We start from the raw sequence: 27,295 nt of genomic DNA, 5'->3' as shown, positions 1-27,295 counted from the left end.
CTTCGCTGATTGGAACTTTGTTCTTTTACTGAGTTAAAATTTATTTTCAATTTATTTAGTTTTAGAAAGGGGAGGGAGAGAGAAAGGAGAGAAACATCAAGGCATGGTTGCTTCTCACCAGGCCCCCTACTGGGGGGCTGGCCCACAACTCAGGCATGTGCTCTGACTGGGAATCGAACTGGGTAACCTCTGGTTCCTAGGCTGGTGCTCAATCCATGAGCCGCTCCAGCCTGGGCAAGAATTTTCTGGTTTTCCCTCCCTGATCCTTGTTTCTGACTCTAAGCGTTGATAATTCATTTTGGGGGAGCATTAGGGGCTTCATCATTTATTACCGTCTAACTCACAAGAACTAAGACATTTGCTTCAGAGGTTTGTGGGTTTGTTTTTTTGTTGTTGTTGTTTTCTTTGGTAGACATTTGCCAACCTAACGTTTGACAAGGTAATAAATTGCTTCTGTGTTGTTTGGTAGCATCGATAAAACAATTTCTTCGGAAGAGAGTGGTTTCCAACTTATTCTGAGTCTCATTCTGCTGTAACTCTCCTTTCATAATCCGAAGATACTAAATAAGCGCGGGGGGTTGGTCACCTCACGCTCCTTAGTTCGCGAACCGTAGTTCAAGGTCGATCCTGGTCCTGCTCAGGCGCGCGGCTCCGGATTGGCGGGCGGCGGCGCCCACGGGCTCAGGCTCGGACTCGGGGCAGGGCGTGGGCGGGGCCTGGAACTCTTTCTGGGTGGGGCGGAGCCGGAGGCCCAGGCTCCGCCCTGGGGTGGGGCGTGGCGTGCTCGGGGCGGGGGCTGGGTCTCCGATTCCGGCGGCGCCTCACCTCCGGGCCGGTGGGGGCGCTGTGGCGTACGGTCGCGGCCGGCCCGGAAGTTCCCGCTGCTGGTCGGTAGGTGAGCGGGGCTCGGAGGGTGTGTGGCAGCACACGTGCAGGGGCCGCAATGAAGTTCGCCTACCGGGTGAGTGTGAACGCGAGTTGGCACACGGTGTCTCTCGGCGGCCGGGGTCCGGGTGGGACCGGGGGGCGTGGAGGCAAGGGTGTAGGTGCTAGAGACCTGGTCTTTGGGGGCCAACTAACCATGCCTGGATGGGCTCGGCGTGCGGCAGCACTGTCCTCAGCAGGTAAAGGGACGTAGTCTGGGTCGCGAGGGCTGCTAGCGGCAGCAGCGTCCTGTATCCGGAGGGAAGGCGGGCCGGACCGTAGGCGGCGGCGGGCCGCGGGTAGGCAAGCCCGGAGCTGACATCCCGGTTACCCGAGGCCGCGGTGACGGGGAAGGGTGGTGGCGCAGATGGGCGGAGACGAGTCACTGAGCCCACCCAACGTCACTCTGTCCTCATCTTGCTCCGTGGCTCAGGATCAGTGCCTCAGCGGCTGACCTGCTGCTGGTCCCATTCCTCCTCGGCTGTTCTTTCGCAAAGGGCGGGTCATTCCCCCTGGTGGGTCTCTGCTCCGTGCAGGCCCCCAGCGGCTGCATCCCGCACCTGCGCTGCTCCCTGTCTCCCCCCCGAGAGAGTGCTCCTGGGACCCAGCACAGTGGGTTCGTGGCTTGGAGTGTCTGCGCCAAAGGAGCACAAGTCTTGTTGGAAGAAAACGTTTTGTTCTTACTTGTGACAAGTAGAGGAGGCAGGGGTGATTTCCAAAGCTATTGCTTATGTGCACCGGTTAATTATTTGTTGATAACGTTCTTTGCAGTTGGCTAAACTTATCCTGTTGTGGTTCCAGTAAAGCTCATTTGCAAAATACTTTTGCTACATTTTAGTAAGAACTGCCCAGACTTTGAGACCCTTGCCATACCTAGCACTCCCTTGTGACCCAGACCTGGAGGGGCTTCGCCACTACCCTTGTTCCTCCCATATCCAACTCTTAGCAGGGCCCCCAGCTCCTCTGCTCTCTCTGTTCCTGGGGCCACCTCCATGGTCGGGACACCTTCACCTTCCATGTGGAATAGCATAGGAGCCTAAATGGCTTCTCTGCTTCCCTTCTTGCTTCCATGGTCATCGGAGTGGCCTGCAAAAAGTGGGAACTGGATTATGCATGCCTCTGTTTAACACCTCCTCAGATGACCAGGTTCTGCCCTCACCCCAACCCCCGCCTCCCTGAGGTCCTCGGGGTTTCTGCTGGCCTGCAGCTCCCAACGCTGGCCTGGCTGGCTCCGCCTTCATGTTCCAGCCCAGGTGGCCCCTCCAAGGGTTCCTCCCTGACCACCCTCTGAAATGCCCCTGCCCCTCCCACTGCTGGGGTTTCGCTGGCACAAGGCTCCTCTATTCAGGAAGCCTTGAACCCAAGATGCACTTGGGGCCCCGTTTGATTGCTGCTGTTCTCCCCTCCACCGGACAAACATCTTCTGTCTGGAGGCTTCCCCGGCGCTCACAGTACCCGCCGGCCACCTTGGAGGGAGCTCGGGGCTCCTGGGGGTCGACTGGGCTCACTTCTCCCTCCTTCTCTTGCTCAGGGCTGGGCCTCGTAAGCAACAGCAAGTGTCCCAGGGGATGACTGGAGGGACCCCAGGAATGACCGGGGACCCTGCAGAGGCTCTGCGCCATGTCCTTGACCAGACGCACCACTTACCCCTTTTCCGGGGTGGAGACTCTTTGCATTTTCTTTGTCTTGAGAGAGCTTTGTTTCCTTTCCAGTTTTCAAATTTGCTGGGGACAGTCTATCGGCGTGGAAACTTAAATTTTACATGTGACGGAAATTCAGTGATTAGTCCTGTGGGGAATAGAGTCACTGTATTTGACCTTAAAAAGTAAGTATGCTGAACTGGTATTGACGGAAGCAGTCATTATAGTTTGCTTGTGAAAATCGATGGTGTTTTTCTCCAGTCCTCTTCCTAGTACACCTGTTAGTTATTAAGGCCGCCCGAGATGGGGCCACAGGATTCCACAGAATCGCTGGGCCAGTTGTGGAACTGGCCGTGGGAATCCAGTTTCTTCACTCTAGTTCCTCAGCTAAGCCCTGGGTATCTAGGTCATTGTTACCTTCGAGGTACAACTGTGTGCCACTCCGCCAAATTGTGTGCAGAGGCGGCGTGGAAGCCCCCCTGGGCTCCTGCCCAGGCAGCACGGCGCTCGCTGCACTTCGGTTCTGCTTGCTCAGGTGTGTGCGCTCTGTCCCGAAGCAGGGCGGGTGGCTGCTGTGTTCCTTTCTTAAGGGACGGACTCCTGCGTGGGCTGTCACCTCTTCCCAGGCTTGTGTGGTCTGAGCGAGATCCTCCTGGCAGGGAGGTTACCTGGTTTCTTGCTCTGCAGGCCTCAGCTTCCCAGTCTGTAAAATGGGACAGCAGTGCGAGCATTCTCTGAGGACCCTTTGCGGTAGTGTCTGAGAGCAGCGCCTGTGCGGGGTGGGCCCAGGGCCGGCTGCTGGCGTGGTCATTACTGCCACTGTTCCGTGTAAGCGGCATGTGACAGGGGTTCTCTAGGGTGATTATCACATCCTCACTGGAGAAAAAATGGAAAATAAAATAAAAGACAAAATCAGCATCTAACCCAATGGTTACCATAACTTGTTTTTCAGTTTTTGTGCATTTTCTGTAAAACAACTTTAATGATGTCCTGCACTTGCGGTTAATCCCTCCTGTGGGACCGTAGGCTTGTTTCCTGTTTTCTGACTTTATACAAATGCAAAAACTTGGGGTGCCATCCTAGAAGCAAAATTGACGTATCCAAAGCCCATTTTTAAGGTTTTTAATATGCCATGCCATGTTTTCTCGGGGTTTGTCTACTTCCTTTCCCTTCAGCAGGGAGTGAGGACTAGCAGTGGGCTCTGGCCCAGGAGCTGGGAGGGCCACGTTTTGGGGGTGGGCAGCCTGGTGGTCCCGGCCTCTCCTGATGACATGCGACCAACTGCACGGCTCTGCTCTTTCCCTCTCAGCAACAAGTCCAACACGCTGCCCCTGGCCACTCGGTACAATGTCAAGTGCGTGGGGCTCTCCCCAGACGGCCGTCTCGCCATCATCGTCGATGAAGGTAACCACTAGTGAGCACAAGAGACAAGAGGTGGTGGTGCAGGGTGGTGACCGATGGCACCAGTTGGGGGGCGGATGTGGGCATCAGGGTGACACAGAGCCCAGTCCGGGGCCTGTGGGGGGTGGGGGGCCCACGCAGTCCCCTCCCCCGGCTGCTTTCACATCTCGGCCCCGGTGAGGGGGTGTGTGCGCAGTGTGGGTGTGCCTGGGCATCCTCCCTGGCCTGTGCCCTTAGCAACAAGGCGGGGGGGGCCTCCTGTGTGGAGGGCGGGGCGTGCTTCCAGAGCCCTGGTGCCGGCCGTGGAAACACGCGGAACTCCCCGAGTTTCATCCGCATGTCAGGTGGACACAGTGGCTGCTCTCTTTCTCCAGGGGGCAACGCGCTGCTGGTCAGCCTGGTCTGCAGGTCCGTGCTGCACCACTTCCACTTCAAGGGCTCTGTGCACAGCGTCTCCTTCTCCCCCGATGGCAGGTAAGGGCCCGCCCCCCACCCTTCTGCTCAGGACCGGGTGTTACTGAGGGCTGGAGCCGGCTGGTGCTGACCTGGGGGGCTCTTCCCACTCTGGACATCATTGTGGGAGCCTGTGCTCGGACTCCCGTTGGCGGCCCGGACGGGTTCCTGGGCTGAGTGCTTCCGTGAGGTCCGGGTCCTGCAGGGCTGCCCGGGCGTGGCCCTTCTTCTCCCCCTGCTCCAGGGCGGAGGACACGCCGTCTCCAGGGCAGGCGTGGCCCCCGGGGGGTCTTACAGCCTCCAGATAGCGAGGCCGGGAAGGAGCCACCCACCGGCTCTGAGGCCCCAGAGGGGGGGGTTTGTTCCTGGGCCCACCAGGATGTGCCACGGAGCGGGGGAGGGGGCTTCAGGTTTCGGCTGGGCCCCCCGCCGAGTGCTCACATTCAGAAACCCCTTCGAGCGGCAGCCGAGGTGGTGGCCACTCCTTGGTGCCCGGCACACATGCAGGGCTGGTGTCTTCGTTTTGGCTCCACCCGGGGCTGTCTGAGCTTGTCCTGGCTTTGGGGGTGGGCAGCCGGAGGGAGCGCCTGAGGGAACGCTGCCCAGGGCAGGGGTGCGGGCAGGGCCCGCAGACGTATCTGCCTCCTCCCCGACCCTGCCCGTCCGTCCTTCGGGGGCCGGAGAGAGGCAGGTGCCCCGGGTCTGCCTCTCGGGAGAGACTGACCTCAGAGCAGGGGAGCTGTCCCCTCCGAGGCCCTGAGCTGGCCTCAGGACTCCCGCTGGTGTGGAGTATGGATGGCTGCTGTTTCTGCCGCAGGAAGTTCGTCGTCACGAAAGGCAACATTGCTCAGATGTACCACGCGCCTGGAAGGAAGCGGGAGTTCAACGCCTTCGTCCTGGACAAGACCTACTTTGGGCCGTACGACGAGACCACGCACATCGACTGGACGGATGACTCCAAGTGCGGGTTGGCAGGGGTGGCCGGGGAGCCTGGGGGGGACCCCTTGTTAGAGAGGGCACACCGGGTGTCCGCTGTCACCTCCTGACGTTTCATTTGAAATGACCGCTCCTGAGCCTTGTGTGGGGCTGGGTGCCGGGAGGGCTCCTGGCTGAGGGAGGGCCACACGGCCTGGCGTCGGTCACTGAAACCAGAGCGCAGGACGGGGACCCTGACGAGGAAAGCTGTAACCCAGTGCGTGTGGCCGAGCTCGTGCCATCGAATGTCTCAAGAGCCACGGTCAGCGGGCGAGTTGGCGGGCGTCTCCCCACACAGGCGCCGAGGGTGGCTCGGGCCTGTCCTGTCACAGCCGCCATCCCCAGCCGTCCCCAAAGGCACCTGAGTGTCGCTGGCTGTTTCTCTGCTGCCCTTTGCTCTGCGGGCAGAGAGAGGCGGGGCTGGCAGTGGCTAATCTCTACGTCAGACCGCGGTGTCACAGATCCTGGGCCACGATGGGGAGACACGGCCCCCAGGCGCTGTGTCGGTGGGAAACGATGGTCTCCCGTCTCTGGGGGATGGGGCAAGGGCGGGTGCCCCGAGACTAACCCTTCTCTCACGAGGCGCCTGGGTCTGGCTCTTATCACCGTAGCAGTTTGCTGCAGGGGACTTGGGGGTGGTCAGGGAGGCTTGAGGAGCAGGTTCCCCACACAACCCTGAATGGGCGCCGCCATCAGTTCCTGGGGTTCCCCCGGATGCCCCTGTGGGGGACTACTTCTCGGGGAAGGACAGTGGTACCTGCGCACCAAGGCTCCTGGTCTCGGCAGATGCCCACGGGGATATAGCCGGTGCCCCTGGCCTATCCCCACGCACCACCCTGGGGTGGCCCCCCGTGCTCGGGCAGGTGCCCAGCTGGTGGCCCTGAGGACGAGCTGTGTTTCTTCTGTCCAGGTGCTTTGCGGTCGGGAGCAAAGACATGTCCACGTGGGTGTTTGGGGCCGAGCGCTGGGACAACCTCATCTACTACGCCCTGGGGGGACACAAGGACGCCATCGTGGCCTGCTTCTTTGAGTCCAACAGCCTAGACGTACGTCCCTGCCCCCAGAACCCCTAGCCTCACGGCGCCCCTCGTCACGGCCATGGGTGGGGCCCTGGGCCCTTCCCTGTAGGTGGAGGTGCCCCTTCCGCGGAGGTCCTCCTGGGTCAGCTGGGGTCATCGGTGGCTGTTGGCTGCCCACGGGGAGTCGTCTGTCAGTGCGTGGCGGCAGCTTCGCCAGAACGCATAAACGGGGTTCCCGTCACGGCCGCCTGCGGGTGGTGTGGGCTTGGGGCCTGGGTGACGAGCACCCACCCGTGTGCTTCCAATCGCAGCTCTACACCATCAGCCAGGACGGAGCCCTGTGTGTGTGGCAGTGTGACACGCCCCCTGAGGGCCTGCGGCTAAAGGCCCCCACGGGCTGGAAGGCAGACCTGCTGCAGAGGGAGGAGGAGGAGGAGGAGGAGGAAGAGGGGGAGCAAGAGACCACCATACGAGGGAAAGCCACGCTGGCCTCGGAGGAGCAGAAGGGCAAAGTGAAGTACTCTCGGCTGGCCAAGTAGGTCTTAGGTCTCCGGTCCTCGGAGGGTGGAGGGCCTTGACCTTCTCAGGCTGGGATGTGACACGGATGGGGCACCACCGGGGCAGGGACCCAGAGCACAGGGGACAGGCCCTTTCTCCTCGGGCCCATCCTGGGGAGGCGTGGCTCCAGGGCACCAGCTGGGAGCCTGCCTGGGTCCCGAGCCGGGGTCGGGGAGGCTCGGGGAGTGGAGAGCCGCCGCCGCTGCGGAAGTAGGGGAGTCGAGGCAGCGCAGTCGGGGCTGCTGCCCGCGTGCCCGGCGTGGAGCAGGGCTGCGACCTCTGAGGCCGGGCCGGGTCAGAGCTGTGCGACCAGCCTGGCTCTCTGGCCCTCCTTCCACAACTCTGCCGTCCCCCATCCATTTAGGTATTTTTTCAATAAAGAAGGAGATTTTAATAATGTGACAGCCGCAGCCTATCACAAGAAGATCCACCTCTTGGTCACTGGTTTTGCTTCTGGAATCTTCCACCTTCACGAGCTCCCAGAGTTCAACCTCATCCACTCCCTGAGGTGGGTGCCTCTGCTCTCTGTGGTGGGTGTGGTTGACCGAGGTCCCAGGGACCGGTGGCAGGGGACGGGTGGGAGCCATGCTGTGCCTGCCCTGACCTCAGGCCGGGAGTGGCCAGGAGGCCTGAGCGGCTGCCGCAGGGCTTCCCCGGACACCTGCCCTCGTCTCTGTCCCGGCCAGGTGCACGGAGGGCTGGGGGGGACACCTGCCCTCGTCTCTGTCCCGGCCAGGTGCACGGAGGGCTGGGGGCTCGGGCGCTGCCGCCCCGCCCCGCCGCAGGTGTTGCCGTCCCCTCTCCTGGGCTCTGGTCCCGTGTGTGGGTCGCGTCATTTTGTTTTTTACCTTCTGTTCGGCATCACTGTTACGCAGAGAAGGTTAAGATGCTGGTTTCACAAAGTCATGCATCTTTATGGCTGCGAAGGCAGCGCAGCGCTCTGGGTTTTCGGAGTTTTACACGAGTGGAATTGTTTGCTCTAGTGAGTGGGTGGGAGAAAGCGCGTGGGCCGGAGGCGAACCCTGTCCTCGGTCACCGGCCACCTGGAGGGTGGGGACAGGGGGCTCTTGCGCTCACTGAGTCCTGCTTTCTGCTCAGCATCTCAGATCAGAGGATCGAGTCCGTCGCCATCAACAGCTCTGGGGACTGGATCGCCCTGGGCTGCTCAGGTGCGTCTGCCCGACTGGGTGAGAACAAGAGGCAGCTTCTGCTCTGGGACGCCTGCTGGCGGTCCCGCCTCGGCCCGGGACCCTCCAGGGCCTGGGAGACAGCTGCCAGGGGCCTGCTGTGAGCAGAGGAGGTCAGCGGCGGCTCGTGTGAAGGGGCAGTCGGTGAAACTTCCAAAACGAGGCTGCTCTGGTGGGCCACAGCAGGTGTCTGCGCTGTGGGCCACCCTGCGCGCCGGTGACTGGGAGGCCGGTGTGTCTGTGTTGGGGCCCCGCACCCAGGAGGAGGGTGATGGCGGCCTCTGCCTCGGGGCGGGGGGGGGGGTGCGCGGTGCGGTCACCGTGCCGATTTGACTCCGGGCCACGTAGCCCACTGGGAATCTCACGGGCGGTTGGTGCCTTCGTCTGCCCGCGGGGCAGGGTGTCAGGAGCGAGTCCCCACCCCCGCCCCTCATGTGCCCCTCAGGCCTGGGCCAGCTGCTGGTGTGGGAGTGGCAGAGCGAGTCCTACGTGCTCAAGCAGCAGGGCCACTTCAACAGCATGGTGTCCCTGGCCTACTCCCCCGACGGGCAGTACATCGTGACCGGCGGCGACGACGGCAAGGTGGGCTGTGTTGCCGTGGAAGGGGGCTGGTCAGCGGTGAGGGAGCGTGGCCTGGGAGCAGCTGCGGGGTCCTGCCCCTGTCCCGTGGGCCTCAACTGTGGGGTTCAGCCTGCAGCTCGCAGGCTCACGTCGCCTGCCCTGGGCTGGTGAAAAAGCATCTACATACTCACGGGATCTGAGTGGGGGGGCCCAGGTGTCTCCCAGGGTGCTCACAGCACCCTCTGATGCGGGCGAGTGCTCGCTGCATCTCCCAGGGTGACACAGGATCCCCCCCACACACACAGTCCCCCAACCCTCCCTCACGTGGGGGCAGTGGGAGGAGGCAAGGGGCAGGCAGGTGGTCTCTGGGGGCCTCGGGGCCCACATGGGGTTCGTGTGTGAGAGAGGGAGCAGGCCTCAGCCAGGGCCCACCTGTTCCTCACTCTCCCCAACCCCCGTAGGTCAAGGTGTGGAACACCCTCAGCGGCTTCTGCTTCATCACTTTCACGGAGCACTCAAGTGGGGTCACTGGCGTGACCTTCACCACCACTGGCTACGTCATTGTGACCTCTTCCATGGACGGGACTGTGCGGGCCTTTGACCTTCACAGGTGACCTTTCTGCTCGGGCTCTGGCTCTGGCTCAGAGCAGGCTCCTCTGCGTTGGGGTGGGGACAGGGGCTCGGGGCGAAGCTGCAGCCTTCAGGCCCTGGGAGCAGCAAGGCACGAGGGACCTCAGCGAGCGGAGCCGCCCTGGCTCTCCTGTCTTCCCGGCAGATACCGGAACTTCCGCACCTTCACGTCCCCGAGGCCCACCCAGTTCTCCTGCGTGGCGGTGGACTCGAGCGGGGAGATCGTTTCTGCCGGGGCCCAGGACTCCTTCGAGATCTTTATCTGGTCCATGCAGACGGGCAGGCTGCTGGAGGTGAGGCCCGCCTGTCCTGGGAGCTGCTGCGCTCCGGAGGGTCGGGGGGCCGGGAGACGCGCCACACGCAGGGAGGGCGCCTCCCGACGGGACTGCCTGCAGACGCTCTCAGCTCTCAGCCCTCCTCTGTGACCGGCCGCAGGTCTTGTCCGGCCACGAGGGGCCCATCAGTGGTTTGTGTTTCAACCCGACGAGGTCGGTCCTGGCCAGCGCCTCCTGGGACAGGACAGTGCGGCTGTGGGACATGGTGGACAGCTGGAAGACCACAGAGACGCTGACGCTGACCTCCGACGGTGAGCTGCGTTGCGGGCTCAGCGGGCGGAAGCCGTGGCCCAGGGCAGGAAGGCCGGGTCTTGGCGTTGGGCCTGCCCACCGTGGCTGGCTGTCTGGGTGTAAACTCAGGTCTCCCAAGGGCCCCACCGCTGTTGGGGTTGGCGACGCAGTCATGTACCTTTAGGTCGGGCCTTCCCCAGGACAGCGAGCGGGGGCCCAGGCTGCAGCTTCCTGACACGTCCTGCACTAGCTGGTGGGAGGCAGTGGGTGCAGTGGGCCCCACACAGCCCCCCACCACCTGTGGGTGCGTACGGAGCTGTCCCCATGCACAGCCGGTGCGGTGTGGACGTCTCATCTGTGACTGCTCTCCACTGTGGTGGCGGAGTTGACCGGTCACGGCAAAGGCTGGATGCTTGCCATCTGGCACTGTGCAGAGCACATTTACCGGCCACAGGACTCTGGGGCTCTGTGGGGTCCCTGCTTTCTGCTGCCCACCTGGCCCTGGTTCAGTCTCTCAGCAGCCGGCGCCCTGCGCCCCTCTGGGGCCTCCTCACTGACCTCCACCTCCAGTTGGTCTGTTCCCACCAGCGCCCTCCCACCGGGCGGGCCCTTGTTCAGCCCTTCGTGACCCGTTTTGTGGCTGAGCCTGAAGCCCCCGTCCCGAGGCAGTTGGGGCCCTGTCTGCACTCGCAGCGGGTGTGGCCTCCCTCCTGCGGTGGGGCACCTGGGAGAGCTCCCATGCCCCCCTCACCGCCCTGCTGGGACCGCCCCCTCAGGGAGCTGGTGACAGGACAGCCAGGGTGTGGCTCGTCAGCTGGAGCCCAGGGCCTTGCTTGGGCCCTGAGTCTGTGCGTCTCTCCCCAGCTCTGGCTGTGACCTACCGCCCCGACGGTGCAGAGCTGGCGGTGGCCACGCTGAACTCGCAGATCACCTTCTGGGACCCTGAGAACGCTGTGCAGACGGGCTCCATCGAGGGCAGGCACGACCTCAAGACCGGCCGGAAAGAGCTGGACAAGATCACCGCCAAGCACTCAGCCAAGGGGAAGTGAGTGCCACGGCGAGGGGGGGGGGTCTCTCACAGGGGCGTGGCCCTGGGGCTCCGCCCCCGCAGAGGGAACACTGAGCCTTGCGGGGCTTTGTGGGGGTCGGTGGCTGCAGTGTCCTCGAACTTCGGCTGCGTGAGCTGTGCCACCCTGAGCATTGTGGGACGGGCTTGTGCGGACGCCTGTGTTTGGTTCTCGTGGGTCTGTCCCTAGGTGTGGAGTTGCTTGGGGACTTAGGGTGACCCCTTTTGAGGGACTGTGGATGGTTTTCCAAAGACGTGGCACCGTTTCCCTCGCCCCTAGCAGTGCGGGGGGGGGGGGGGGGTCCAGTCCCCCACCTCCTCGCCACCCCGTGACTGCGTGTCACTCTGAATTGCAGCCGTCCCGGTGGGTGCGAGGTGGGGTCTCGTGGGTGCGGTTTGTGTTTCTCTGAGGATGGACAGTGCCGAGCACCCTTTCACGGGCGGGTTGGCTGTTTGACTGTCAGCTTCGGAGAAACGTGTCTCCGGAGCGTCTGCCCACTTTAACTGGGGTGTCTGCCCTTCTCGCTGAGTTGTAAGAGTGCATGTATTCAAGATACAAGAGCCTTATCGGGTACCAGGACCCGGAAATATTTTCTCCTGTTCTGTGGGTTGGCTTCACTTTCTGGACAGTGTCCTTTGGAGCACAAAGGTTTTTAATTTTGAAGACGTCCAGTTCCAAGGGTGGCCTCCTTTGTATTCTGATTTCAACGAGGACACGCCCTATCTTGAGCCCCGTGGCCCTTTGGTGCCAAGGCCGAGCCTCTCAGGAGGCTGAAGCCCACTCCCCACCTGGGGGCACTGTTGCTGCGGAAGGAGCAGGAGTGGACGTTGTGGGCTGCAGGAGTAGCGTCCCTCCAGCGTCCCGGCCGCGAGCTGTGGAGGCTGCTGGGCAACGTGGCAGGAGGACCACACGTCGGAGGTCCCGGGGTGGTGACTGAGTCCGGGTCCCCTGTGCTGCAGGGCCTTCACCACTCTGTGCTACTCTGCGGACGGCCAGAGCATCCTGGCGGGAGGCATGTCCAAGTTCGTGTGCATCTACCACGTCAAAGAGCAGATTCTCAGGAAGAAGTTTGAGATCTCGTGCAACCTGTCCCTGGACGCCATGGAGGTGGGCGAGCGGTGGGGGCTCGGGGGCACAATGCTGCGGGCTTCTCGGGGCCCGTGTGGGGCTGTGCCGGGCTGTGGTGCGAGCGCGTGAGGTGGCCGGCCCGCCCCCTTCTGGCGGGAAGTGTCCTTGGCATCGCTGAGGACGGGCCTGGCAGTCTGAGGGAGACCCTCACCCCCGTGGTGGCAGCACCGGCTCCTGCCGGGCAGTGCCAGGCTCTGGGGGAGGTCCTACCACGAAACTGGCTCGTCACCGCCTCTCCTCAGGGTCCCTGTGTCCTGTGTGCGTTCCAGGCGGGACTTCAGCGTTCACATACGTGAGCGAAGGTGGGGAGACACATCCCCCCGTCTCCCACCTCTGACGGTGCCACGTCTGAGGTTTTGCTCTTCTAGGAATTTTTGAACCGAAGGAAAATGACAGAGTTTGGCAACCTGGCGCTGATCGATCAGGACACCGGGGAGGAGGACGGAGTCGCGATACCGCTGCCAGGCGTGAAGAAAGGTGAGCAGGGTCCCTCGTGTCCCCCGTGGACTTGGCCACGGCAGGCCGCCCTGTGCTTGGTTCTCTGGGTCGTCGAGTTTCGTTCCATGGGGACGTATTATCCGTAACACAAGGGATCTGGAAATGAAGCGCCAGAGAGGATTTGCGGGACACCTGCTGGGGAGGGTGAGCCTCCACTCCAGAGCCGCCTGGTGCGGTCGTGCAGCGTGTGCACTGCACCAGGTGCCCGGTCGAACGGGCAGGCGGGGACGAGAACCCCCACCCCGCCTCGCAACCCTGGCCGGGGCAGGGGTCACCTCCCGGAACTGAGCCGTGTGCTGGTCAGGCCGCACGCCTGCGGGACTGTCTGTTTCGATGGCTCGTTCATGCAGGTCAGAGGCGCCCAAGGAGCAGCATCTGGGGCCCAGGGCTCTCCTGCTGCCCCTGCAGACGGGGCTGCATGGCCTGGGGCTGGGCTGCCGCTCCTGCTGGGCCCCCGGCCACCCTGGCCAGCGAGGTGACTCGGGCGGTTCTCTCTCGGCAGGCGAATGGCAGGGGATGCTCTGCCCTGTAACCGAGTGGTTTCTTTGATTTCCAGGTGACATGAGCTCTCGTCACTTCAAACCCGAAATCAGGGTGACTTCACTCCGCTTCTCTCCCACCGGTGAGCCACGCAGGGCGTTGTTGGTACTGGAAGCGGTGGGGTCGGGCGTGGGGACCCCACACTGTGCAGGACTGGCTCCCCGGGTCCATGTGGTCTCAGCGTCTGGCTAGCTCTGGGCCGCACTGTCCCCCATGCTTAAGACACGGTCACTTCTGTCCTCTGGAGGATGGCTGTGAAAGCTGTGACCTCAGACAGGCTGGGCTTGGGAACCGTAAGGCAGGCATCTGCTCTGAGCACCCTTCACGTGTGCCGTTGGGGCCATCCTGGGGCCGCCTCGTCCGCCGCCAGGCGCCTTGCTGCCCACCCGGCCCGCCGTCCAGAGCGCCCAGCAGATCGTCTCTGACGGCCGTGGGTGCGGGGCAGCACCTCCAGGCCTGGGGCCCACCGACCAGAACACGGCAGGGCTGCAGAGGGCCTGTCTGCAGTCGTTGGTAGCGGACTCTCCAGCCCAGACTGAGTGACGAGGGCACTAAGGTGCAGGGGCAGCAGGTGGCATTGTGTCGCCGCCGTGTGAACCAGGGGTGTGGACCACAGCCGAAGTATGGGTCTGGGGACCACCTGGTTTTGCAAGTATAAATTTATAGACCAGCCACGCCGGTTCCCTTGTGCCTTCTGTCCCGGCCCTGTGGTGGCCTGAGATACTGCAGCAGAGACCACATGACCTGCAGGGGTGGAAGTTCGTGCCCTTGACCGGAAAGGCTGCCAGGCCTGCCGGTGCGAGCAAGGCGGGGGGGCCCATACGGGTCTGCTGCCGAGTGCACACACCACTCAGGAGGACGGCTTGCCGCAGGACCCAGGCGCTCCTTCCGGAGGGGCCGGGGCAGGGGCGAGAGGAAGACAGCCCGCGCTCCCTCTGTGCTGCTGTGTTGGGGCCCACGGGAGCGTGGTCAATACCTGTTCCTCCAAATAACAGAGGAGAAGTGAGAGGAACTCTTTAGGAGCCATGCGATTGCTTCATCCCGCAGGGCGCTGCTGGGCGGCCACCACCACCGAGGGGCTCCTCATCTACTCCTTGGACACCCAGATGCTCTTTGACCCATTCGAGCTGGACACCAGCGTCACCCCTGGGCGGATCCGGGCGGCGCTGCGCCAGCGGGACTTCACCAGGGCCATCCTTATGGCTCTCCGGCTCAACGAGAGGAAGCTGGTGCAGGAGGCCCTGGAGTCGGTGCCCTGGGCCGAGAGTGAGCGCCCACAGGGCCTGGCTGGGGCGAGTGGGGTGGGCGGGTGCAGAGAGGGGCCCTCCCCCCGATTGGAGTTCTCCGCAGAGTGATCGTGGACTTCCTCTCTTCCTACAGTCGATGTGATCAGCGCCTCCCTCCCCGAGCTGTACATGGAGAAAGTGCTTGAGTTTTTGGCTTCGTCCTTTGAAGTGTCTCGCCATCTGGAGTTCTACCTCATATGGACTCAGAAGTTGCTCATGGCCCATGGACAGAAGCTGAAGTCCAGGTATGGTGTGCTTGCCTGCTCGTCATCTGTGCCTGCTGGCACTTGGGCAGCTGGCCTCTGCGGGTGTAAAGGGAACCTGCGTGCACACCCGCCGTGAACCGGGGCCTGTGCATGCATGCACAGCATGAAGCGAAGCCTCCGCGTGCACGTGTGGTGTGCTGTGAGGCCTTTACACGCGACACAGCCCGCGACGCGAGGCTGGTGTGGCACTCTGTAACTGCTGAGCACTGAGGGAAGTCTCCTTTCCAGAGCCGGGAAGCTGCTGCCGGCCGTCCAGTTCCTTCAGAAGAGCATCCAGCGACACTTGGATGACATCTCCAAACTGTACGTTTCGCCGGTGTTGGTGGTGGGCAGGGCGGGCTTGTACCCTCCCCAGCTGGCCCACACCAGGGTGTGCTCCCTGTGCCACGTCGGGTGGGGACAGGAGGCTGCCGGGGCTGGAGGCGCTTGTTCCCCCACTGCCGGTGAACTCAGCCTGCTGGGTCTGCCCTCATAGTGGTGCTCGAGGTCGGCCAGCCTCAGGTGAGGCTGGGGCTGACAACGAGGAAACCGCTCAGTGAAACCAGGAGCACCTGCTGCGGTTAGGTGGGCTGGGGGCAGTGCAGGGGGATGCCGTGGTGGGGTCAGAAGCCTTCATCCTCCTGTCCTCAGGTGGTTCCTTTGTGGTCCAGGCACTGTCGGGCCCCTCCGTACCCCCGGAGGCTGAGTGAAGCCTTGGGGGCCTCACGGGTTGGCCTCTGGCGGGGGTGGGGGTGTGAAGACACCCCCTTCCTGCCGCTGATTGGGCGAGTGGGGACAGGTGGGTCCTGAGGTGCTGTTGTCGGGATCAGGGGCCAGGCATCCCAGCTGCATTCCTGAACGTCCGTCTCTGCCTTGCGTCTGGACCCAGGGACCCCAAGTCCTGTCTCGTGGTTCCTCGGTCTTTCTGAGCCTCGAACAAGCCCTTGCTCCCTGAGGCTTTTCTCCCCGAACGTCCTGGCTGCCCCGGGAACCCCGAGGCAGGGAGGGGCTGCGTGGGCTCGGCCACCACCGGCGCGAGCCTTCCTCTCGTGGACAGTTCTGCGACCCCGCACAGCTCTGTCCGAGAGGCCAGCTGCCTCCTGTGGGATCGATTCCTGGCCGCTTGGGGTGGATGTGCAGGCATTCGTTCTTCCCTGGACTTCAGCGTCGGCTTGTTGCCGGTGTGGGGGCACAGCCGGCCGTTGTGTATCGGTTTGCGGGGAGGCTCCATCCGTGCTGCCAGACTGCGAGTCTGTTTTAAGAGTTCGCAGGCTTTGCTTTTCTCTCTCATCCATTCCCCTTTCAGTGTCCTCACGGGTGGTTTGCTACGTGGAAACGGTCTTTATTCTCGTCATGTGGGGAATTGGGGTCCCTGCGTGGTCTCGAAGCCAGTACTTCCTCAGGTGTCGGGTGGGACTGGCTGATGCAGTTGAGTGGGTCGGATCCAAGGAGGGGCAGGGGCAGTGAGGCCAGACCAGAAGGACCGGGTCTCACAGTTGGGTCCCCGAAGGCCGCCGCCCAGGGCTGAAAGGGGTAGACACGGGGTGGGGGTGGGGGGGGCAGCCAGGGCAGGGATGAGAGAAGGAAACGATGGGGCTGGTGAGGCTTCCTGCAACCCATGGCTGGTTTTCTCAGTGTTACCGAGAGGGTGGGGGGTGCCCGGTGAGCCAGGGTTCGAGGTGGGATCGAAGTCACCGCTGCTTTCACTAATGTGGCCCGTGTACCTTCACAGCTGCGACTGGAACCGCTATAACATCCAGTACGCTCTGGCAGTGTCCCAGCAGCGGGGCGTGAAACGCTCCTCGGAGCCGCCGGGGAGCGAGGAGGAGGAAGCAGATGGGTCCGATGGTGACGGTGACGACAGTCTGCGCCTGTTCGGTGGAGGACGCAGGGAGGAGGACGACGGGGAGGGACTGTTGGTGTAGAGCCGGCTGGCTCTCAAGCCGGCTCATTTGAGTGCCGACGCTGGGGGAGAGAACCACGGCCGCCAGGGCCCAGGAAGAGAGTGGAGGGCAGTCTCCAGAGCTGCGGAGCCGTCGCCCAGGACTCGCTCTTCACAGAGGGACCGCGCATCTGAGAGCCAGCTGCCTGGTCCCCTGGTCAGCACTAGCTTGGCACACAGGGCCCCACCACGTGGGCCGAACATGCTGAGCTTTTGCCAACGAAGATGCCTTTTAGAGAGGCCAGTGGGTTCATATTTATAGACTCATGAACTTTGTATGCAAGTTATTTATATTTTTTTCATAATAAAGTTTTGATGACAAATTTAGGGATAAAAGATGGGGTTTCCTAAACTGTAACTATGGATGAAGTCTAAACTCTGGACTGTGGTGTTTGCAACGTGTCCAGAGTGGAACTGTCCTGCTGCCCAGCCTAGGCCCCCTGCTCCGTCATCTCTCCATCGGGGCGGGGGCGGGGTGCCTGCTTGACTCTGACCCCGGAGAAGCCCAGATGGGCCTCCTGGGGAGCTCCCTCAGACCTGCTGTGCCGGCTCTGCCCTGTGGTGGCCCTTGGCGGGGGGTCGCTGAGAGTGGCCTGGACCAGCTTTGCCACAGCCAGGTAGCAACAGCGGCGCTCTCCGGGGCATGTACAGGAATGGTGACCGCGGGCCCCACCCCACTGCTTGTCAGAGTGCAGCCCACCAGTCACTGGACGGCCTGGCTCTCCTGTGCTCCTCCAAGTGGACACATGCCCATCTCCCTCAGCTGATGTGAGCCCTCGGGCCAGGTGGGGGGTAGTGCACGTGACACCTGGTGCATCAGTATCTGCTGCTGCCGCCACCTCCACCACCCAGCAGGAAAGCCCTCCACTGCCAGCCTGTCTGCTCTTCGGCTCTGGAACCCCCAGTCCACCCACAGCGGGTGTGCTCCTGCTGGCGCAGCTCGGCTGTGCCACTGGGTGTCGGTTCCTACTCATCATCCCCACCTGGGACATCGGCTGGCTCAAGAGGCAGTCCCTCCTCCTCCTCCCCTGAGCTTACTCAGTAAGCTTCACACGTGCAGGGTGAGGGCAGCTGAGCAGGCCCCTGGTTTGACGGGGATTTGAGATGAGGCTCAGTGGGTGGGGTCCAGCAGCAGCAGCCCTGGGTTGTCTGTAGTCCCAGCCAGTTGGCCCACGGCCTCCAGCTGTGGCCACTGAAACCGTTTTAAAAACTCGTGTTAGTTTGAAAATTGTTAAGGAAAAGGCTAAAGCATCTATCCAGGTGTTCGTATGTGAACTGACTCCTGGCTAACTAGGGTGTGTGTTTTTTATTTAACGTTCAAGTTCCAGCTGGTACCTGAACGAATAAAAATGTCCCCACTGTGCAGTGATTAGTGCAAGGGCACACACTGAGCGTCAAGGGCAGCAAGAGGACTGCCCTCACGGGCTCCTGATGAAAGTCCCACGCCCCGCACTTCCACCCATTAGGCTTTCTGAGCGGAGTGGAGCCCCTGTGGGGCGGGGGCTGGGCCTGCAGTTTACAGGGGACACGCACAGGGAAAGACCCACATGGACTGAATCCGGATCCCGACGCAAACACAGCACGGACACCTGGGAGCCTCGGACGGATGCCCGAGCGTTGGCTCTTCGCTGTTCGGAGATGACTTTTATGGATGGTAGAGGACAAGGAGGCTACTTCAGCACGGTGGCCGGGCCCCTGCGCCGTCCCGAACACGCCGGCGTTGGAAGCGTGCGGCCGGACACTGGACAGCGCGGGGCGGGACTGGGGGAGACCAGCGGGGTGTCCCGGTGGCAGCGGCCTGGCAGCCCAGCAGTGGCGCCGACCGAGGGAAAGAACCACCGCTAAACGCGGACTGAGCCCCAGCACCGCCCGGCGAATGCGCAGGCGTAGCCCCTCCCACTGGCGCTCTTGCGGAGTTGAAAGGGCGACTGCGCAGGTGCAGCTGGGTTGCTCGGCGCCCAGCCCCTCCATCCTGTGACCCTGCGACCCCGCAGTCCCCCTGTGGCCATGGCGGCTGTTAGGGCTCTGGTGGCTTCCCGGATGGCGGCGGCTTCTACCTTTGTGCCGCTCCCCGGCTTCCGACCGCTGCTGTCCAGCGGCCCGGCACCCTCCCCGCGCGCGGCCTTCCACCGCTCCGCACCGCGGCCCGGGCCCAGGGTCGCTCTGGTGAGTGCAGGACCGCGGGGCCATGGGGCGGGGTCCCCGGAGGTCGGGCACCCCCACCACGTGGACTGCAGATGACCCACGCTCCTCCCGCAGGTGCTGTCCGGGTGCGGAGTCTACGACGGGACGGAGCTCCACGAGGCCTCAGCGTAAGCACGGCCGCCTTTGGAAGGGGGCTGCTTCCTCCTCAACGGTCTGGAGAAAGCTTTCTCCGATTAGAAAGGCAGAAGTGGCTGACAAGACACAGGGAGGCCCAGGGAAGTTTTAAAGTTACATCTGTAAAATACAAGGAGACACAAAATAAACCTCTTAAGTATCCCCTGTAATGCTCTCACCAGAGTAAGCACTTGTCCCTGCTGCGGTTTTGAACGGCCAGGTGTTTGCAGACATTGGGATCAGGTGCCTGCGTTTTGGCGCTGTTTTTTTTCCTCCTGCATCAGTCCACTTTCCATCCACGCGGGGCACTCGCAGCACCCTTGCCTGTAGACTGCCACTGATGTAACTTGTCAGTTGTTGACTCTCGCCACCAGACAAGGAGTGAACTTTAGAGTTTGTGGAGGTAGTGGCTGGCAGAGGGCCAGGAATGTCTTCATGGGGGCGGGGCAATGACAGCGTAGAGAAAGCAAGGAGGACTCATGGACAGCTCAAAACCTCCCAGTAGGTCAAGAAGTTGTAGGTGGAGTGCCTAGGAGGTCAGGAGAGGAGCGGGACCCTGGAGTGAGTACCAGGGCAGTTCAGGCACCTTTGGCCCTGAAATACAAGGTGCATCTCCCCTTCCTCCAAAAGGGGGCAGCAACAGCACGGAGTCTGGGAGCGACTGCAGGCCTGGCACAGAGCTGCCCTCTGTAAACACGGCTATGGTCAGCAGCCCTCCAGGCTGGTCTGCGTGTCTACGTGCCTCCCACCTCCATGACAGCAGAGTTGGGGACACCAGGAATTGAACTTCCTATCTTGACCCAGAGCCCTTCTCAAACCTTTGAGCAACCCCATCGATTGACCCGTGGGAGGAAGGCACCCCACAGCAGCCTGGAATCCAAATGGCTAGACCGTGGCACCAGTCAAGTTGCCCCACCCTCTGCACCCCAGTTCATAAAGGGAGCATGGCGACTAGCCGGTCTCTGTGGGCTAGTTCAGTGGCAGCGAATTCAAATTGTGGACATTTACGTCTATAGCAAGCCAACCACGTCTTTTTTGCAAAGCAAGTGGGTCATCACCTGTACAAGGAATTTATACTTGGCATTCGGCTAAAATCCCTGGTTTTAAAAACATGTTAACAGGTGAAGCTGGGTTGGGCCTGTCTCCAAGCCTGGTCTGATTTCCTCCCTTGCAGGGTGCTGGTGCACCTGAGCCGTGGTGGGGCTGAGGTCCAGATCTTCGCTCCTGACGTCCCTCAGATGCACGTGATTGACCACACCAAGGGACAGCCTTCTGAGAACGAAACCAGGTGTGGGTTCCACCCCTCTTGTCCTTGACTGTGAACAGGGGCGGGTGGAAGCTCCCTTGGAACCTGCACGCACAGCTGTTTCATCCCAGCCAGGGCCAAATGCATTCCAGTGAACCTCCGTCTTTTAGCGCACTTGTCCCTGGGCAGGTCTGAGGCGGGCCTCAGAGTGTTACTGTGCATTCTGTACCAAAGCATCCCTGCTGAGTGAGTGCCGCACTTCATTCTGACCCAAGTCGAGCACCTCAGTTGGCTGCCCCCACGTGTCTTGGAGTAGCTGTGAGCGGCGTTTCTGTTGCTGAGACCCCGCAGATCCACCTGTCCCCTCCTGTCCTGCCGGGACCAGAGGGCAGTGGCCCGTGGAAGGCTGTGGTTCCCAGACACCTTCCAGCTGGGATCAGACAGTGAGAAGTGGGCAAAGGGAAGAAACCGCATCTCTGTCCTGCTGGGAGCTGCCGTCCTGGTCGGGACCCCTGTGGCTTCTTTTCTGCCTGGGACGCTGGCCTTGGGGGCAGTAGCTCCCACTGTGGTTGCTGCTCTCACTCAGCACAGGAGCTCCCTAGCTTCCCCACCACCATCCTGTCATCTGTTAGTTCCCCACACGGGTGCTGTCTGCCTCGGACACCTGGGTCTGTCTGCCCGGCACCCCTGCCTGATGCAGGAGGCTCTGGATGATTCATGTGGGTTCTGAGGTGCCAAGCTGAAGGGCTCTGGGAGATGTCTCATATGCAGGCCTACGTCCTTGTAGCCCTATTACTGCATTTTCTAGGCATCAACGTGGGATTCGTGTGGGAATGCTGCTCCCTGGAGCAGGGAAAACACGGCCTTGTGTCTTGTGGGAGCCTTCCCGCCTGATCTCCTGTCTGCGCTGAACCTTTTCTAGGCTCCTTTCTGTGTTTTTCCCAGGAATGTTCTGACTGAGTCAGCAAGGATCGCCCGTGGCAAGATCACGGACCTGGCCCAGCTACGCGCCGCCAACCACGACGCCGCCATCTTCCCCGGGGGCTTTGGAGCCGCCAAAAACCTGTGAGTGTTTGAGCTCGGGGCCTTGTGCTTCTCGCCTGGAGCAGTCACGGGGACCAGGCAGTGACACGAGCCACTGCCGGGGCCTCGCAGCCCAAATGCTGAAGTAGCTGCTCTGACAGGGAACTCTTGTCGTGCGGGATTTAGGTCGCATTTTGGCAAGACTCAGAATTTTCTCACCTGCTCCTTTCTCGGCCCCCAGCACCTGGCTGCCATCATGGGTGTGACTCCCGCAGCGTAGGTGGGTCTACTCATGGCAGAACTAGTCTCTGCGCTTGTGTCCCTGTGCGCCGTGGGGCCCGGAAAACTGGTTTCCGGTCACCTGACCGTCCCAACTAGAGGAAGGAGCCCTCTCTTGCTTTGCCCCTTGGGTCATTGCCACAGCAACTGGATGGCCTGGGAGGCCGTCACTGTGACGTCCTTTGGGTTTCAGGTCCTCTTTCTTCTATTCCTTGTCTCTTCCTGTGCATTTCACAGAAACCCTCCGCGTGGCCTCACTGTCCCTGCATCTCTCTGCTGCAGCGGGCACGGGCCGCTGCGGGGGCGGGGGGTGGTGTGGGCACTGCGTGTGTTCGGGGGAGACGCAGGAGACTGGCGAGTCAGGCCCTGGATCAACAGTTTTCCTGTGTCACTTTTAGGAACATTCCTGGCCCGGGCTCAGGGGTCTGTGGTGACAAAACCCTTCCCTGTGACCGCAGGCGGCCAGGCCCCGAGGCTTGTCTTCCCACTGAGGAGGCCGTTCCTGGGGCTCTGCAGCTTCCTTCCTCAACCGGCCGCTGCCGGAGCCCCCGCCGCCCGCCCGGGGCAGCGCTCCAGGAGCCGCCGCTTCCTCCTCCCCCTCCCCCTCTCCCTCCTCTGTCCTCTCGCTCTCAGGCTGAGCGGGCGCTGCTCTCCCGCCACCCTGTGGGCCGCACCGCGCATCCTCCGGGTCCTCGCCTCGCGGCACACGCCTCCTTCTGCAGGTGTCTGGCACCTGCCTCACCTAGACGCTCCCTCCGCTACGTGACGTCTCGGGGATGCTGCCGGGCCTGCCCACCGGCCCGGTCCTTCCCAGCTGTTCCTCTGGGGAGTCTCCTCCGCCTTCCTGCACCCCCTCTCCGTTCTCCCAGGAGTTTCATCTGCACGCTGCCTCAGCTGGCACCACGTCTGGACTGCAAGTCCCCTTCTGACCCGCATTTCCAGCCGCCTGTCCCAGAGGCCCGCTGGAACCTCCGTTTGGCGTTTAGAGCCGAGTCCCTCACTGCACTCACCTGTCATCAGCATTAGCCCATCCTGTGGGGAGGGGGTGCGCGGGGCAGGCAAGGCTTTAAGCCTCAGCCAGGGTCCTTGTGCTCACGGTCTCCCCTTCATCCTGTTGGGACAGTTGACCGCTTGGTCATTGCTGTCCCCCCACAGTGGCATGTTGACCGCCCCGGCTGGCTCTGGCTGTCTGGGTGTCCTGTACCCAGAAGTGGCAGGCAGAGGTTGTTACGTTTCCTAGAATCTGACTCTGCTCATAACCCTTCTGCATCCAGAGGCCTCGGGGCTCCCCTTCACCTGCTTCTCCAAATCCGTCTGTTTTTCCCTGGTCCCCAGAGGGCTTCGTTCCCGGCTGGCCACGGCTCCTGGCCTCGCCCCCACTCCCTGTCCCGAAAACCAGCCTTTGAGGTGATTTCCACATGTCGCTATCTTTATGCGCCTCCTGGTAGGGGTGGCAGGGGACTGTCGGGATCAGCTGGGCTTTCGCCTCGGACCTTTGGGAGGATGAGCCTGCTTTACAGCCTCTGGCTATTGTGAGCACCCGCTGGAGTGTGTCCCCAGCATGGCTGACGCCATACCTGGTGGACCAAGGAGCTCAGACAGGAGGGGTGCCGGGTCCCTGGTGCATCCGTGTCTTGGTGTTAAAGGGCGTGGGGCGCCCTGGGCCACTGGGCACGTCTGTGAGCTCATGGAGCGCCGTGGGAAGATGTGACTCCCGGTCACCAGGCTCATTCTTTCCGACCATCCCGGAGGAAAGGTCAGCTTCTGCATCGGTCTCTCCTACGCAGTGGCCACTGTGGTCACTGGGGTGCAGCACGTGGCAGCGGGCGAGTCCAGTGGTGACAGGAGTTACTCAGTTCCTCCTGCATGGACCTTGCTCCCCTCCCTGGCACTGTGACTGGCTTCTGTGTGTGTTTCCTGAGTTACTCACATGCGTGATTGTGTTAGAAATCTGACCAGATGGCGGCCTCTTAAGTTCCCTGTTCTGCACTTGGTACTCTTCACTCAGCAGGGTGGCTTGTCGGCCTGTTCGCTGTCCGAGCAGCTGCACACAGTCCCGCTGGGTGAACGAGCCGGCTCTGGCGGGCGCTCGTGATGGCCAGGCCTTTCTTCTCTCAGTAGCTTTTTGGAGGTGTAGTTGGCATGCACGTGCTTACAGTGTAAAAAATCATTTTGACGTCTTTACACACTGAGAAACCATCCAGTGTCAGGAGAGCGGCCACCCGGCAGTCCTTTGCGCCCTGCAGGCGTCCCAGGCTGGAGGGGCGGGGCCCAGAGGGCGGCTCTCGGAACAGAGGGCGGACTCTGGAACCCACCCGGCGGGTCTCACCCAGTTGCCCTCCGTGGGGATGGTGCAGGCAGGCGCCCTCCGGCTGGGGCTCTTGCTCTGGTGGAAAGGGTGGCGCCTTGTTAAATTTGCATTTCTTTTCCTTGTTAGTCAAGTTGGAGTGCCTGTCGCTGGTTTTAGGCCAAGGACGGGTCTGCTGTCTCTCAGTTCCCAAACAAACCACCGGGGACCACGTGGCCTGGCCCACAGTCTGAGCCCGAGGCTCCGCTTTGCTCCGGTGTCTGCCTTCCCACCTCACCTGTGCTGCCCGAACTCCCTCCTTCCACTCCCCATGCCTCCTTCCCTTTGGAAAAACAAAAAACAAAAAACAGGAGAATGTCTAATTATCCTTGGGTTCACGAGAACCCACGGTGGAACCACAGGCCAGGTCTCGGGCAGGGGCCCTGAGCTGTGAGGAGCCTCTCGTTGCAGGAGCACGTTCGCCGTGGACGGGAAGGACTGCAAAGTCAACAGAGACGTGGAGCGCGTCCTGAAGGACTTCCACAAGGCCGGGAAGCCCATCGGGTGGGTCCTGCTGGCCGGCCGCAGGAGTGCGCCTGGCGGGGGGTGGCGGTGCGCTGGAGCCCGAGGCCCGCGGCTTGTAACTCACAGGTGGCAGCTGCCTCCCTGCGCTGTGTTGTCCTGAACACTCTCGGCCCCTTTCCTCGTTTTAATTGAGGGGGTTTCACAGGTGACTTCCAGCTCCAAAAATTCTGTAGTAGTGTGGTTTGATTTTAATTTCTCCTGAAGACTTAACAGGAAGGAGAGGGGATGGCTGTCATCTTCTAGAATGTCCCCCATCCTTCCCTGACTCCCATCCTTCCCCAGCACCACACCCCCGGCCCCCATCCGCCCTCCCGTCCTCACTCAGCCGGTCACGCCTCGCCTTCGCTGCCGCTGTGGGCACCATCCCTGCCCGGCTGCTCTCAGCCGCCGCCATCCCTCCGTGGGCGGGGCCAGCCACACCTGCAGGCAGGAGGGGCTCAGGGACCGGTGACAGAGACCTGGTGGTCAGACCTGATTTCGTCAGACGCTCAGTCCACGAGCAAGCTCTCGGTGCCTGTCTCTCGGTCCTACTTTAACAGAGTGCTCGCTTCGTCCGTGTCAGTGAGTCAGGGCGCATGCGTCGCTCGTCCTTGGAGCGGGTCCCGTGGGAGAAGGCGTGACAGGAGCACGGCAGTGCACGCACTGGGGACAGATTCATAGGATGCAAACCTGAGGCCCACGCCCCTGCTCCCGGGGTGCTGCTCTCTACCGCTTCACTGGCAAATGGAAAAGACCAGCTTACGTTAGAGTTAGATGCCTGCATCCAGGGGGGAGGCAGAGGCAGCCTAGGATAGTCCCCGCCCACTCTCAGCATCTCACAGGCCTCCAGTGACTTGGCCGGAGGCCGGCCCGGTTGCCCTCCTGGGAGCCCCTCAGTACCACCGGCACCGGCCTGGAGCCGGAGCCCGGGAGCGGTCGGTCTGTGCACAGCGCCCGTGCCTCCTCCCTGCACCCCTGGCCTGGCGTCCCCCTGCACGGGCCTGAGCTGACCCCGTTATCCTTCACCTTTCAGCTTGTGCTGCATCGCTCCTGTCCTCGCGGCCAAAGTGCTCCCTGGGGTCGAGGTCACCGTGGGCCACGAGCAGGAAGAAGGTGGCAAGTGGCCGTACGCCGGGACTGCGGAAGCCATCAAAGCCCTGGGCGCCAAGCACTGTGTGAAGGGAGTGACCATATCCTTTCTGGCAGTGGGCGGCAGCCTGTGCCGTGGGGTCCCCTTCTGTGGCTGGGCAGGCAGCATCTCCACCCAGGACCTGCGCAGGGCGCCATAGGCGTAGAGAGCCTCCTGCACAGGCAGGCCACGCCCCGGGGTGCTCCTGGACCCAGAGGATCCCCGCGTGGGCCAGAGTCAGAGGAGCAGTATGTCACAGTGTCCCTTCGGGTGTCTGCTGAGAATGGCTCCATCATCCTGGAGTGCCTCGCGTGCGGTCGTATCAGGTGTTCGTGTTCCCTCTCCTTCCGGTGCTGAGCAGCCCACAGACCTGCTGTCGGTCGGTGGGCACTGGGCTGGCCAGGGGTGTGGCATGGGTCCAGGGCAGGTGAGGGCAAGGCCAGTTCTGTCACCTCCCAGGGTCCGTGAGAGCTGGGGCAGGAGCCGGGGCGGTGAGGGCGGTCCCCAGGGGAGCTGCCCTCTGCTGTCCCAGCGGCATGCGGATGAGCTCTCTCAGTTGTCTTGATCTGAAAAGCAGAGGTGCCCTCACTGCCTTCAGGGTTGTGGTGGATCCTGGGCCAGCACCACGCACCCAGCAGAGGCCACGGATGCCTTGGGTCCCGTATGGGTCCCACACACACAACGCCGTTCTCTGAGGTGCCAGCTGCTTGCTTTCCCCTGGGAACGTGCTGGCCGAGTTCTGCTTAGTTCCGTCCAGTGGAAGGCGGGGCGCTGCCAGCAGGTTCCTCTGGGGAGAGTGTGCCCCCCCGCCAGTCACACTGGGAAGGACGGGGGCACTTACTCTGAGGGCAGCCGGGAGCAGTGGCTGGTGCGTGCTTCATGCCTAAATCTCCCCGTCCTTGCTGGGTGGTGGTTTTCCCTAACTGCCATGCACGAAGTACACGTGGACCAGAAAAACAAGGTGGTCACCACCCCGGCTTTCATGTGCGAGACGGGGCTCCACCACATTCACGATGGGATCGGGGCCATGGTGACGAAGGTGCTGGAACTCGCCAAGAAGTGATGCTGCCGGGGCTGTGGGCTCCGCCTCCTCCGCCGGGCGGAGCTGGTCGCCCGTTCTCCTGTGCACCTGGGCGTGTGGCGGGAATTCACGTTTCTGCTTGTAGGACACACTTGGGGTCGGGGGTAAATTGGCGCGAGAGTGTGGTCCTCGGCCTTCCCCCCAGGAGGGGGGCAGGCAGAGCCCACGCACTGGAGGGGCAGCTGGTCGTCCCGCGCCTTTAGGATGAAGTAGCGTCTGGACCCCCTGCGCATCCTGAAAGTCTCGGCCAGGGTCAGCTTCCTCAGGAAGCGGACGGGTTGGAGGCGTTACTGTGCAGTCTCGGGTTTGGCCTGCTTCAGAGTAGGTAGCGTTTGGAAGGGAAAATGATTGTAAGTCTGATAATCAGCAAACCAAAACCATGGTTATTGACAATTAAAGACTCTCCGATCTGGACTGAATATGTGCTAATTAAAACGTCATGGGGGTTTTACAGTAGGCAGCTGTCAGGTCTTCTGAAATCGGCAGATGAGGAATGTAAATGAGGTTTCTTAAACGAGTCTCAGTTCTCTTAAATTTCGGGAAGAAAGGGAAGTTGCAGGCACTCGGCCTGGGTGATGGCCCTGCTGGGTGGCGGGGGGCTGTCACGTTGGGCCCGGGCCACAAGCAGCCGCCGACACGAGGTGTCCACGGGAGAAGCAGTAGATTGTGTTGTGTCCCTCTCGTGAGTGCGGCTTCCCTTCTGGGGAGAGGGCTGCCCGTGCTTTGGGTTTGAGAAAGCTGTTGGTG

At 62.1% G+C, this 27,295-nt stretch overlaps 2 protein-coding genes and 1 long non-coding RNA gene across 3 annotated transcripts; 2 read left to right on the top strand and 1 right to left on the bottom strand.

Annotated features, from left to right (window-relative positions):
* Positions 1-870: 870 nt before the first annotated feature.
* Positions 871-16,943, top strand: PWP2 (PWP2 small subunit processome component). The gene is made up of 21 exons (XM_045852423.1): positions 871-961; positions 2,637-2,749; positions 3,874-3,968; positions 4,340-4,439; positions 5,236-5,379; positions 6,304-6,439; positions 6,724-6,947; positions 7,335-7,478; positions 8,069-8,139; positions 8,603-8,739; positions 9,180-9,328; positions 9,494-9,641; positions 9,784-9,934; positions 10,779-10,959; positions 11,941-12,088; positions 12,478-12,586; positions 13,164-13,229; positions 14,195-14,413; positions 14,528-14,678; positions 14,928-15,002; positions 16,411-16,943. Exons 1-21 carry the CDS (start codon positions 944-946, stop codon positions 16,601-16,603), a joined length of 2,772 nt encoding a protein of 923 aa, XP_045708379.1. The 5' UTR covers positions 871-943; the 3' UTR covers positions 16,604-16,943.
* On the bottom strand, positions 16,893-18,374 carry LOC123827971. Its single transcript, XR_006787390.1, has 2 exons — positions 18,168-18,374; positions 16,893-17,812 (listed from the first exon to the last, which is right to left on the bottom strand). It is a non-coding gene; the product is annotated as an uncharacterized LOC123827971 (long non-coding RNA).
* A 142-nt stretch (positions 18,375-18,516) lies between these two features.
* GATD3 (glutamine amidotransferase class 1 domain containing 3) lies at positions 18,517-26,962 on the top strand. The gene is made up of 7 exons (XM_045852424.1): positions 18,517-18,786; positions 18,880-18,932; positions 20,114-20,227; positions 21,131-21,250; positions 24,246-24,338; positions 25,372-25,528; positions 26,402-26,962. The coding sequence occupies exons 1-7, from the start codon at positions 18,628-18,630 to the stop codon at positions 26,528-26,530; spliced, it is 825 nt and encodes a 274-aa protein (XP_045708380.1). The 5' UTR covers positions 18,517-18,627; the 3' UTR covers positions 26,531-26,962.
* The last annotated feature ends 333 nt before the right edge of the window (positions 26,963-27,295 follow it).

This window comes from Phyllostomus hastatus, unplaced genomic scaffold (genome assembly GCF_019186645.2).
Source record: "Phyllostomus hastatus isolate PE091 unplaced genomic scaffold, TTU_PhHast_1.1 phas_contig_948, whole genome shotgun sequence".
Taxonomy (NCBI): domain Eukaryota; kingdom Metazoa; phylum Chordata; class Mammalia; order Chiroptera; family Phyllostomidae; genus Phyllostomus; species Phyllostomus hastatus.
This window is presented reverse-complemented; position numbering and strand designations above follow the sequence as displayed.